We start from the raw sequence: 12,686 nt of genomic DNA on the forward strand, positions 1-12,686 counted from the left end.
CTTCCTTCCTTCCTTCCTTCCTTCCTTCCTTCCTTCCTTCCTTCCTTCCATCTCTCCCTTCCTTCCTTCCTTCCTTCCTTCCTTCCTTCCTTCCTTCCTTCCTTCCTTCCTTCCTTCCTTCCATCTCTCCCTTCCTTCCTTCCTTCCTTCCTCCCTCCCTCCCTTCCTTCCTTCCTTCCTTCCTTCCTTCCATCTCTCCCTTCCTTCCTTCCTTCCTTCCTTCCTTCCTTCCTTCCTTCCTTCCTTCCTTCCTTCCTTCCTTCCTTCCTTCCTTCCTTCCTCCCTCCCTCCCTCCCTCCTCCCTCCCTCCCTCCCTCCCTCCCTCCCTCCCTCCCTCCCTCCCTCCCTCCCTCCCTCCCTCCCTCCCTCCCTCCCTCCCTCCCTCCCTCCCTCCCTTCCTTCCTTCCTTCCTTCCTTCCTTCCTTCCTTCCTTCCTTCCTTCCTTCCTTCCTTCCTTCCTTCTCTCCCTCCCTCCCTCCCTCCTTTCCTGGGAAGATCCATGACAGGAAGGTGGCTCCCAACTGAGTTTGCAGATGGCAAGAGGGAACATGGCCAGGTCCCTATTCCACATGAACAGTGTCCCTATCACGACTTTTTAACCTGGCCAGAAAAACAGTCCAGGACTATAGTGCTGGACTTGTGTGTGGTGCCCACGACATGTGTGTGTGTGGTACTATATGAACCAGGAGGCTGGTGTTCACACTACAAGGCTGGGGGAGGGAAGAGGAGAGGAAGGTGAGTATATATGTGTGTGAATGCAAGTGTGTGATTACAAAACTAATAACAGCAGTTGCACTTGCTCTGAACGAGGCATCAGTGCTGGGACTGTCCACACTGGGCTTCAGGTCACCCTGCACCACCTCCCCTTCGAGGGAGGCAGGAGGGGTAAGGCTTAGATGTTTGGTTTTGCCACATCTGATGATTCATGGATCTCTCTTGAGTTTTGAATCCAGGCAGGCTGGATACAGGGCAAGCTGTTTACCTGCTGTGCTATCTCTGGCTCAATTGGCCTTTTTTTTTTTTCTTTTTTTCTTTAAGTTACTGAGACATCTGAGGGCCAGAGAGTCTGGGAAAGTTGCCTCAAGGTGAACAGCTGCTCGGAGGCAGAAGCAAAAATGAAAGGTAACAGGATTGGTCCGGAGAGATAGCACAGTGGTAGGTTGTTTGCCTTGCATGCAGCCAGCCCAGGCTAGGACCAACGGTGGTTTGATTCCCACCTGGTCCCCTGAGACTGCCAGGGGCGATTTCTGAGTGCAGAGTCAGGAGTAACCTGAGCATTGCAAGGTCTGACCCAAAAACCAAAATCTAAAGAAAAAAAAGTAACAGGGCCAATATCATTTTAGAGACCCCCACCCCACAAACAGATCTTGTCTGTATCCAGGGAAAGGGGGTGCCTTTCCCCATGTCTGACTTCTTTCCTCCTTCCTTTATTCATGTGCAGTCATGGGACCAGAAGTAATGTGGAGCCCTATGGAGAGTGGGTGCAGCTTCTCACCCTTACAGAGCACTGTCTGATGGGGCACCAAGGTAATTACCTTCTCAAATGATGAGTGCTTTATAGGGTAGAGTGTGGAGGTTTGGAAGAAACTCAGTGTGGCTAAAAAGTGGCGGTTGCATGGGGGACAAAGCAATAGTTGACAGCTGGGAGGGCTCTTGCTTTGCATGAGCTGACCTGAATTTGACCGCCAGCATCCCATAGGGCCTTCCTGAATGCCTTTATTTATTTTAATATTATTTATTTATTTTTTGGTTTCTGAGCTACACCCGGCTGTATTCAGGGGTTACTCCTGGCTCTGCACTCAGAAATTGCTCCTGGCAGGCTTGGGGGACCATATGGGATGCTAGGAATCGAACCGGGGTCTGTCCCAGGTTGTCTGCATGCAAGGCAAATACCCTACACTGTGCCATTCGTCCAGCCCCCCTGAATGCCTTTAAGTTATCTCTGAATACATTTATTTGTTCAAACATCACAGGACAGGGCTAATAATATAGACAATTCACTTACTGTTCCTTCACTGGCATACCAGCCAGTGCAATAAGGCAAGAAAAAAGAATTGAGTCAAAGCTTAGAACTTGGGCCACTGAATTTGTTTCTAAGCACGCCTGACTGCAACTTTCGTGGGAGTCCCCCGACCCGCGGGGGTGTGGAAATGAAAGTTGCTAGTTATTAGTGGGTTCACTCGAGCAGAACCGACCTGTAAAGAAGAACTAGAGAGATTAGTAAAAGAAGCCTTCAAGACAACACATGCTGTTCAAAAAGGGAAGTTTATTGTTGGGGGATCAGCTTTTAAGGGCTGAAACACGTCAGGGGTGTTACAAATTTTACACCAATCACAGTTACAAGCATTCATTAGCATAAATTGGGGCAGGTAGTAGGGAGGGGCAGAGGTAGACCTGAGCACGTTTTACTAAAAGGCATAAGATTCAAACAAAGTTTTTAATAATGTTTGCTAACACAAAGGCAAACTCTATATTTTTCTTTCTGGCTGGATATATTGGGCTGCTCTGAATTACTTTATTTTTGTCTATTTCCTTTGTTCTCAAGGCATGGGCCTTTTGGTCACGTGGGTGGCCAGATTAGGAATTACTGAGGTGTCCTATGTTCCAGGTTTCATCAGCTAGGCTCCCCACTTTGGAAAGTGGTCCCTCCCAGATGCTATGAATATGGGAACGGATGAAAGAGACAGAACATTCTTGCCCTCCAGAACCAGCAAGTAATGCAGATGGGATCACACAGACCTGAAGGATGTGGCTACGTAGGGGAGATTTCCAGCAGAGGGGGTGGCAAATGCAAAGGTCCTGAGGCTGGCATGTATCAGGTAAGAGTCAAGGTCAGAGGGGGGTGGCGATTGGAGACCCTGGAGGAAGGACTCCAGCCTCCTGGATTGAATAGGCCAAGTTGTCCAGGACTGAAATTCTCTGCCCCAGGAGGCCAGAGCCCTTTAAAACACAGAACAGAAAGATACCAGGGCATCTCTCAGGCTTCCAATTCACCAAGTTCCAGATGCACTTGCAAGCCTTCAAGTTTGTGGGGCTCCACTTCGTTCTCCCTTCGGCCCCCCCCCCCGTTTATTATCTAGCATTGCCCCAGGGGGGAGAAACTGAGGCTGGGAGCGCGTTGGTGCAATTGAGCCCCCAGTGCACAAAGCAATCCCAGATGTCCAGGTGCTGTTGAACCGGCTCCCCATCTCCCAATAGGCACCCCAACACCCCCTCCTCAAGCTAGCTTGAGAGAAGGAGGGGCCGCAGTCCCGCGAGTTGCACTCGCTGAGTCTCAGTGTCCCTGTCTGTTGCTATTTCCACTGCTGTCCCCGTCTGCCTGCGCGTCCCCCATCTGCGCCCCGAGCCGAGCCGAGCCGAGCTGAGCCGCCGCCGCCGCGTCTCTGTCTCTCCGCGCCCGGCCCCCGCACCCCGGAGCTATTTTGGGGTGTCGGGATGCAGAAGCCCGAGCCCAAGCAGCACCAGCCTCGGGAAGAGCCGCTTCCTCCGGCCCCCGGGCTCGGACCACGCGCCCCACGCGCTGCAATCGTGGGGAGCCGGGGAAGCCCCTCGCGGGAGTGGGGGGCGGTGGGGGGGGACCCAGGCTGGGGCCCCCCAGTGGCCAAGGCGGGCATTGACGCGGTCCCCAGCCCGGCCTGCGTCAGCTGTTGCCGTGGCAACGCGCAGAGACGTCATCGGCCGGCCGGGCAGTGCGTCATTGGCTGATGTCACGGACCCAAGTGCGTGTTTTCATGCCCCGGCTGCAGGGGGCGCCCGAAGGGGCTGGTGGCTCTTGCCCCGGGGCTGGAGTTTTGTTTTGTTTTGTTTTGTTTTTTTGGCAAGAGGGTCTGACTCCTTTTCTCTGGGACCCCATAGATTTCCCCCTCTTTCATAACCTCAACTTTGAGGTGTCTGCTTTCCTCAAGGCTCCGCACTCTCCACTCTCCACTCTGCGCCTCCTCCCAAAACCTGTGCCTTCTGGCTGGCTTCAGCTTACAGTGTGTTTACCTTCAAATCAATCCAGTTTAGCATCACGAGATAGAGGGGGAGCTGGAGAGGCTTTGAGAAGCGGGGCATCCCAGGACCTGAGTGATATAGCACAGTAGTAGGGAGGGTGCTTGCTTGCCTTGCATTCAACTACACTGGGGTTTGATCCCCGGTACCCCCCTGTGGTCCTCTGAGCACTGCAAGGAGTGATCCCCCCCCCCCCAGTGCAGGGCTGGGAGTTAGCCCGGAGCATCACCCCCAAAACATAAAAACAGTTGGGGCTGGAGCGACAGCACTGTGGGGCAGGCGCTATTGCTGTTGTCCTCTGAGCACTGCCAGGAGTGATCCCTGGCACAGAGCAAGAGTAAGCTCTGAGACTCAAAGGGTGTAGCTCAAAAACAAAATCACAAGGTATTAAAATAAACATTACAGGGGGATCAGAGTGATAGCACAGCAGAAGGGCATTTGCCTTGCATGTAGCCGACCCAGGACTGAAGGTGGTTCGAATTCCAGCATCCCATATGGTCCCCAGAGCCTGCCAGAAGCAATTTCTGAACGCAGAGCCAGGAGTAACCCTTGAGCATCATCGGGTGTGGCCCCCCCAAATAACATTACAGGGGGGACTTTCACACAGGACGAACCATATACCCTAGGGTTAGGACATACAGAGGGAGCCCCCAAAAAGTTGTGCCTGGGGGCCCGGAGAGATAGCACAGCGGCGTTTGCCTTGCAAGCAGTCGATCCAGGACCAAAGGTGGTTGGTTCGAATCCCGGTGTCCCATATGGTCCCCCGTGCCTGCCAGGAGCTAATTCTGAGCAGACAGCCAGGAGTAACCCCTGAGCACCGCCGGGTGTGGCCCAAAAATCCAAAAAAAAAAAAAGTTGTGCCTGGGCCAGGTTGCACAAGTACAATGGGGAGTGCAAGCCTGCCCCCCAATAAGCCTCTCAGGTTAGGGAGGAGAGCGGCCTGCATTAGGGGAGGGTAGTGTGCCAGCTCTAGCCCAGCCTTGTTCTTCCTCAGAGACATCAGGACACCCCTGAATGTGTCGACATGCTGGGGGTTGATCTCTGTCATCCTCATCCTCAGCGGCGCCTCTCCACTGGGCCAGGGTCCTCAGACCTGGGGGTCCCCCTGCCAGCCCGGCCCACCACATTGCCTCTGCTCATCCCTCCACGGATTTCCATCACCAGAGCAGACAGGTAGGAAAGACTGAGTGATGGGTGCTGGCTGGAAGGTGGGTAGGTGGGGGGACAGGGCCAGCGGGACTCTGGCCAAACCAGCTAGTTCCAGGCTGCAGGCTGTTTCCAAAAAAGATAATTTTTTTTTTTTTGGCTAAACCTTCTGGAACTTTCTCCTGTCCCAGAGACTGACATCCCTCCCTCAAGCCACCGCCCACTCTCTCCTTGCAGCTTCACTTGCTGGGCACCCCAAATCTATTTTCCAGCTTCCTTAGTCAGCAAGGGACAGGATGGCAGGGAAGAAAGGGGTCCCCCGCTCAAGCCCAATGATTTGGGTCTATTTTATTTTGTTGCCAGGGGACTGGATTTCTTCCAATCTGCAAAGGGGATGGATGGATGGATGTGGGATTTGGGGGATTGGCGCCAGCATTTATTTTTCTTGATCCTGGGGTGTGTGTGTGTGTGTGTGTGTGTGTGTGTGTGTGTGTGTGTGAGAGAGAGCTGGGGGGTGTCAGCAATCTGTGAACCCCATCTCATACTGAACAGAGCGTTGCAGATTCTCATCTGGGGTCCCCCCAGGGCAATGCACCCCCCACCTGACCTGAGCTGCTCCTGGAGGCTGGCCAGACCCGGGCCACTGTACTCCACTCCCACTTTCAATCTGCCCCTCTTCTTATCCACTCCATGGGGCCATGTGAGGGGGGGGATGAGGATTCCCAGAGGGAGGGCAAAGGAACTGTCACTTCCCAGTCTGGTTAGGCTTAAGGGACCTCTCCCCCTTCCCATCTCCGCCCCCCTCAAAGTCCTTTATGTTTCTGCCAAGTTCTCTTTTGAACCTGATCTAGCCAGGCCTCAGGCCCGAGCTCCGATTACACTATTTTCTCTGGCAGCCTCCTCAGTGCGTGACCGCGCACCCCCATGCTGCCAATGAACCCCTCTAAAGCTGGGCCAGTGCTGCAGTCAGTTTGCAACCTCCCCCCAATTTTGGGGGCCTCCACCTCTGGTCCCCTAGATCTGGCGGGTGCACTGACAGCTTTGCGGGCTCTGGCCAATGCTCAAGTTTGCAACCTGCACCCTCTAAATTTGCCCCAGCTCAGACGATTTCAGGTCCCCATTTTGCCAGGGAGGGTCTGCGCCTGGCCTCCGAGGTAGTCCTGAGGCTGGTTGGGGGAGCGGCTTTTTGCTCAGCAGTCACCCACGCCTGGACCCCACTCTAGCGGGAAGAAGGGCGCAGTGGGGGTTGGAGACCGACCGGCTTATTTTATTTCTTTTTAATCAGAAGTGGGGGAAGGGGTGGTGGCAGACATCAAGACCTGGGCCGAGGAAAACGGAGACGGAGGTGCCAGGAGGTACAGAAGTGGAGATCCCAGAGCTGGTGGCCCCCCCACTCCCACCCCCACAGACCCAGGGCTGGGGTTCTGGGGTCCATGCACCGCCAACCCCCTGCGCCTCCGGGGCTCGCCGGGACGGGGCGGAGGGGGAGGGGAGGAGCTCGGATCCCGCTCGCTCGTTTGCTCGCTCGCTCGCTCGGCGCGGCGCTGGGGGAGGCGGATGCGTGAGTCACGGCGGCTCCCGATTTAGGAGCCGGAAGGGGGGCTCTGCCCGCGGGGGCCGCGGGGAGGAGGCGCGGCTGTTTACGCGCCTGCAAAGGGCGCGGGGGTGCCGGGGACCCTGCCTCAATTTACCCCCCCTGCAGAAAAGCACATTTGGAGAGGTGGCAGGCCAACACCACCTGCACCCCCGGGGGGGCTGACGAGGGATTTACCTCGAGCCTGTGCACCTCATCCTGGAGAAAACAAACGGACGCACCTTTAGTGGACCGGGCCATGCCACCCCAACACTAAGAGCCCCTCAACCTCCCCGGGAGCATCACTCGGCACGCACCCCCAAACCAGGGCGCGCACAGCTAAAGCGTGGGAACCTGCAGGGCCTCCCCAACAGACGTCGCCTAGGCGCAGCCCTGATGATCCCCAGACAGGCAGCTCCGGGGCGCACCCACCCTTTACCCCCAGACACGCACACATCCCGAGAAACCCCGAAAAACAGGCTCCGACCACGTGCGCGCTCACACTTCCCGCCGCCGCCAACACAGACACCCCAAGGAGACAGAAAGAGGGGCCACGTGCGCGCACCGTACCCCCAGCCCGGGGTGCAGCCCAACCAACTCCGTTCCAAGCCACCCCTAGGAGGGCGGCTGGACCCCGCGATCGCCAAAGGGACCCTGTCCATGTCCGTGGCGCGGGGACCACTCGCTCCCCATCCTTGCCCCTCATCAAGGCCTGGGAGAGCTCCCGGGGACCCGCCAGCCTCGGGCTCCGCCCCGGGCCTGACGGACGGACTGACAGACACCCCGACAACCAGTCGGGTGTCTCCACCCGCTCGGGATTAACCGTTTAACTCCTTCGCGCCCGTGCGCGCCGCGGCGGAGCGGGGCGCGCTTGGAGAGATCGGAGTGGCGGCGCCCCCTCCCCGCGGGCAGCGGGGCTCGGCGTGGGCGGGAGGGCCCCCAAGCCCGGGTGGCGGCCCCCCACTGGCCCGGACGGAGGAGGAGCGGGCGGAAAGGGAGGGGGACGGCGCTGGCTGACAGCCGCGGAGGGGCGGGCCGGGGCGTGGGGAGCCGCGACTGGCGCCCGCGCGCCGAGAGCGCAGCCGGGCACGGAGCGCAGCGCCAGGCGCCCAGTGGCAGCGTCGGCGCCCGGCCCGGCCCGGGGGCGATCGGCCCCGTCGCGCCCCCGGGTCTGTCCGCGGGGCGCCATGGCCCCAGCGAGGCCGGGCGCAGCCGCGAGGCGCCGGGCAGGTCGGCGGGCGCGCAGCTGAGCGGCGCGCAGCTTGGAGAGGCCGGGGGATCCCCCACGACGCGGGGCGCCATGGAGCCCCCGGCCGTGCCCGCGGAGAGGAGCCTGTCTCTGTCGCTGCCCGGGCCCCGGGAGGGCCAGGCCACCCTGAAGCCGCCACCCCAGCACTTGTGGCGGCAGCCTCGGACCCCGATTCGCATCCAGCAGCGCGGCTACTCGGACAGCGCGGAGCGCGCCGAGCCCGAGCGCTCGCCCCACCGGCACATGGAGCGCGCCGATGCCGTGGACACCGGCGACCGGCCCGGCCTGCGCTCCACCCGCATGTCCTGGCCCTCGTCCTTCCATGGCACCGGCAGTGGCGGCGCGGGCGGCGGCGGCGGCAGGCGGTGAGACTCCGGGCGGGCGGTGGATGCTTGCGACTGGGCGCGCAGTGGGGGACGCGCCGCGCGCTGATGGCCGCAGGGGGTCGCTGCAGCAGGGGAAGGGCTGGCTGGGGGGTCAACCTGTTAGGGGGCTCAGGAGACCCTCCCTCCGGTCCCAGAGACGATTTAGAGGTGATGTGAATAGATTTGGGAGGCCTCAACTCTCGGGGTGTCCAATTAGTTGACATTCTGGGAACATTGCGTGCTAACTTGGAGGGACTTTACTGGCTCACACAGCCTTTGGGGATTCATTCCATGCTTGGGTCTTGGACTTTGGAGGGTCCCCAGTGGAGGGGGGGTTTGCAGCTAGATGCACAATGTTTTCTCCCAACTGAGAAAGGACCTCAGGGTTCCACTTTGGGGAGCAAGACTTGGTGAGTTTTGGGGTGTTCATGTGACAGCTGGGAAGGAGTTGTTAGCAGTTTGGGGATCCATCTTTGTTTTGGAGTTCAGCATGTTAGTCTGGGGGAGTGAAAACGATGACCAAAGGCTACCCTGTCAGGGCTTGGCCTGATCTGACCCCAGTTCTCTGACCAGCTGCTGTGGCAGCCTGGTGTTGGAGGGGTGCGGTGGGGACCCCATTTCTGGGACAGGAATTGTTTGGGGCCTAAGATGGTTGTGAGCCTTAGTGAAATGAGGGTGAGGGCATGACTTGTGTGCGCCCCAGAATGGGATGGGGTACCTGGTCCCTCCCCCAGACATGACTGTGACCAGCAGGCTGCATTCTAGGGGTACAATTCTGGAGCTTGGAGATACAGCTGAGACTGACCATGTTCCCCAGAGACACTGGCTGAGCCACAGCAGATGGCAGATGGCAGCGTTGTTGTGACTGTTTTTGGGTGTCTTCCTAATGGACCCCTGAATGCTACCTGGTGTTTTGGAATCTGACAACTTGGGTCCTGCTTGATGCCCACATGGGGTGTCCCTAGAGTAGCCCCTCAAATCTGTGCTTGCTTCCTATTTCTGGGACTTTCAAGGAAGAAACTCCCCTACTCCTGAGGTTTTGAAGAAAGAATCCCCCCATTTTGGGTCTGTTTGGGGGCCCCAGCAGCTACCACAGGCCCATGCTGTGCCACCCCCTCACCTCTCTTGAGGAGTGCACTCCCCCTCGAAGGCCCCCTGGAAGCTGGTGTCCCAGGCAGGAATGAGGAGAGGAGACACCCAGTCCCCGGAGGAAACTAGAGAAGGAAAGAAAACAAAGCTGGAATCAACAGGAAATGCCGCTGGTGGCAGGGCCAGGCAGGGCCAGAGTCTTGCTGTCCAGAGAGGCTCAGTGGCCAGACACGCTGGGATCCGCCCCCTCTGTCCTTTTGAGGCCCAGGCGGTTCCCCCTGTTCCTGTCTCCCGAGTACGGTCTTAGGAAAAGGGTTCAGTCGTCAATTATTGTCATCATCATTGTCATCATAAACTATATCTTACTGGATCGTTCGCAGGCTCCCCACTGGAGGACTTTTCTCACACACCCATGAGACAGTTGGGGAAACTGAGGCCCATAAAAGGCAAAGCCCGCATGCTGGGTTGTTGGCGTATAAAGAAACGACAGCATGGAGCTAGAGCAAGAATGCAGTGGGGAGGGCCTTGGCATTGCATGTGACTGACCTGAGTTGGGTCTCCAACATCCCATAGAGTCCCCTGAGCCTGCCAGGAGTAACTTCTGAGTGTAGAGCCAGGAGGAACCCCTCAGCACCGCTGGGTGTGGCCCCCCTTAAAAAGTTGTCTGGGGTCTAGAACAATTGGCACAGGAGGGAGGGATTTCACCTTGTGCAGCTGACCTGGGTTGGATCCCCGTCATCCCACAGGGTTCCACAAACACTGCCAGGAGTGACTCTGAGCACAGAACCAAGAAGTAACCCCTGAGCACCCGCTGACTGGCCCCAAATTGAAAAGACAAAAACCATGACAGTTCTCAGCCGGGTGTGTTCCTGCAGTGGAGTTTTGCCCACTCTGAGTTCCAGTTGCCCCTGTGAATGGGGGTGAATGGTGGTGGTTGTGGCTTGCACCCCACAGGGTTAATATGAGCAGTTCAGCAACCCCAACACTGCCCTCTGGGGCTCTGATGCCCCTGATCCTCCAGGAGGAGAGCCAAGAAGAGGAACCTCTGCGTTTCAGCTGGGACACAGCTGTCAGCTATGACTGCGGGCGGATCTGGCATCCGGACTCTGTGGCATTAGGGATGTGCCCCTCAGTGCCCCCGTGGGAGGTAGAGGGAGCAGAGAGGCTGCTCTCAGCACCTGGCTCCCTCCCATGGGCACCCCTGCCAGCCCACTTCTTCAGAAAGGGGCAGTCACCATTGCTCCCCACCGGCGGAATCCATTCAGCCTCCAAAAAAAGAGTGCAGAGAACCTTCCAGACTTGAGTCACAGGACAACCCCCCCAGAGAGGGTCCGCCTCCCCTCCAAAATGGCATTCACAAACCCCTGTAGGAATGGGGTGCTTGAGCCTGCGCCCTGCGGGGCTGAGTCACCACCAGCTAAAGGCACATAGAGCTGGAGGCAAAAGGAAGGGTTTGGGGGTGCGGAGAAGGGGCTTGCCAGGATTGGCTCAGTGTTCCGAGCCTCCCCTAATTTGGATCCCCAAACTCTTCCCAGAAAGCAGAGCACTGCAGAGCTCCCAAAAGAAAGCCAAGTGGGGGAGGGAAGAGCGGTAGTTCAACGGGGAGGGTGTTTGCCTTGAATGCAGCTGACCCGGGTTCGATCCCTGGCATCCCACAGGGTCCCCGGAGCACCACCAGGAGTGACTCCTGAGCACAGAATCGGGAGTAACCCCTGAGCATCGCCCAAAAAGAACGGAGCAGTGGGGCGACAGGATTAGGGTCTCTCAGACCTGTGACCTCCATCACCAAGGAGGTTCTGATCTCAGAGAATTGTGGTACCCCAAAAGGCCATGATGGGGCCAGGGAGCGGGTCTCCCGCGCGCTCCTGTCCGCGCGCGCCCTCTGCCGGGTGATCGGCGGAACTGCAATTCGAGTGAGCGCTCCCGCTGGCGACCAGCTTGGGGACTGATCCAAAGATTTTTATGATTATTTCATGAGCATCGAACGTCCCGGGAGCCGGGCGCCAGGTTGGCCGACCACAGGCTGCGAGTGAGGTCCCTGCGCTCCGAGAGGTGGGAGCCACCCAATCCCCAGATCCTGCAAGCCCCAGCTTGGCACCCTGTTGGCACGTGGGTGCAAAGCCCTTATAGCTGGAAAGTGGGGGGACTTGGAATGCGGTAGAGTTTTGCCCCCCCCCCAGAGTATTCCCCAGCTTCCAGAGGACTTCATCTTGCTTTTTGTTTGTTTGTTTGTTTGTTTGTGGGCCACTCTTGGAGGTGCTTTTGTCTTTCTCCAGGCTCTGCATGCACTCCTGGTGGTGCTTAGGGGGACCCTAAAAGATGCTGAGGATCGAATCCTGGTCTGCTGCGTGCAAGGCAAATACCCTCCCAGCTGCACTACCTCTCTGGCCTTCATCCTGCGCTTTAACTCCTAGGAGCTTTTTTGTTTGGTTTTGGTTTTGGTTTTTGGTTGCACCCGGCTGCACTCAGGGGTTCCTCCTGGCTCTACGCTCAGAAATCGCTCCTAGCAGGCTCGGGGGACCAGATGGGATGCCGGAATTTGAACCACTGTCCTTCTGTGTGCAAGGCAAACGCCCTACCTTCATGCTATCTCTCCATCCCCAACTCCTAGAAGTTTTTGACTTTCTAGCTATGCCCTAGGCTTGGGGACTGGAAGGGGAAAGCAATTTATCCAAATTGATGTGAGCACAAGGTTCAAAATTGGCTCCTCTGGGGTTCGAAAGATGACACAGAGGATAGGAAATTTGCCTTGCACGGGGCCGACCCGGGTTTGACCTCCAGCCTCCCATAGGATCTCCGGAGCACCTTTAGGAATAATCTTGCATGCAAAGCCAGTAGTCAGCTCAGAGCAGTGAGTGAGTTTCAGTTCCTGGTTTTCACCAGTAGGTGGCGCACTGGAGCAAGACTTTGCTTGCAGGAGTCTCAGGTTCGAGTCCCCTCACTACCAGGAGTCCTTGAGGACTGCCTGGTGTAGCCAAAGACACACACACACACACACACACACACACACACACACAATAATAATGACAGGATCATAGTCCTGCCCCCTTTGAATTCTACCCATCTGTCTGAGTCTCTCCCAGACATGCCAGGCTGGGGTTTATGGCTCCCCCTTCTTCTCCTTAACTCTGTGGTGTGACTGCTGGTAGCTCTCTGGCTTTGGGGCCTTCTACTTCCTCAAAATGACGTGCGCAGAGAATGGGGGACCTCCCCCAAACCACAAACCTTACGGCTCTGTACTCTTTCTTTCACCAGAAACACACACAGACGG

General features: G+C 57.5%; 1 protein-coding gene across 1 annotated transcript in view; it reads left to right on the forward strand.

Moving 5' to 3' along the window:
• Window positions 1-7,993: 7,993 nt before the first annotated feature.
• PDE4A (phosphodiesterase 4A) overlaps window positions 7,994-12,686 on the forward strand; it is a 29,162-nt gene continuing 24,469 nt past the window's right edge. The window contains exon 1 of the mRNA XM_049788462.1: window positions 7,994-8,326. Coding sequence (XP_049644419.1) covers window positions 8,013-8,326 — 314 coding nt within the window. The 5' untranslated portion in view covers window positions 7,994-8,012. The remainder of the gene's footprint in view (window positions 8,327-12,686) is intronic.

Source organism: Suncus etruscus, chromosome 15, assembly GCF_024139225.1.
Source record: "Suncus etruscus isolate mSunEtr1 chromosome 15, mSunEtr1.pri.cur, whole genome shotgun sequence".
Lineage (NCBI taxonomy): Eukaryota > Metazoa > Chordata > Mammalia > Eulipotyphla > Soricidae > Suncus > Suncus etruscus.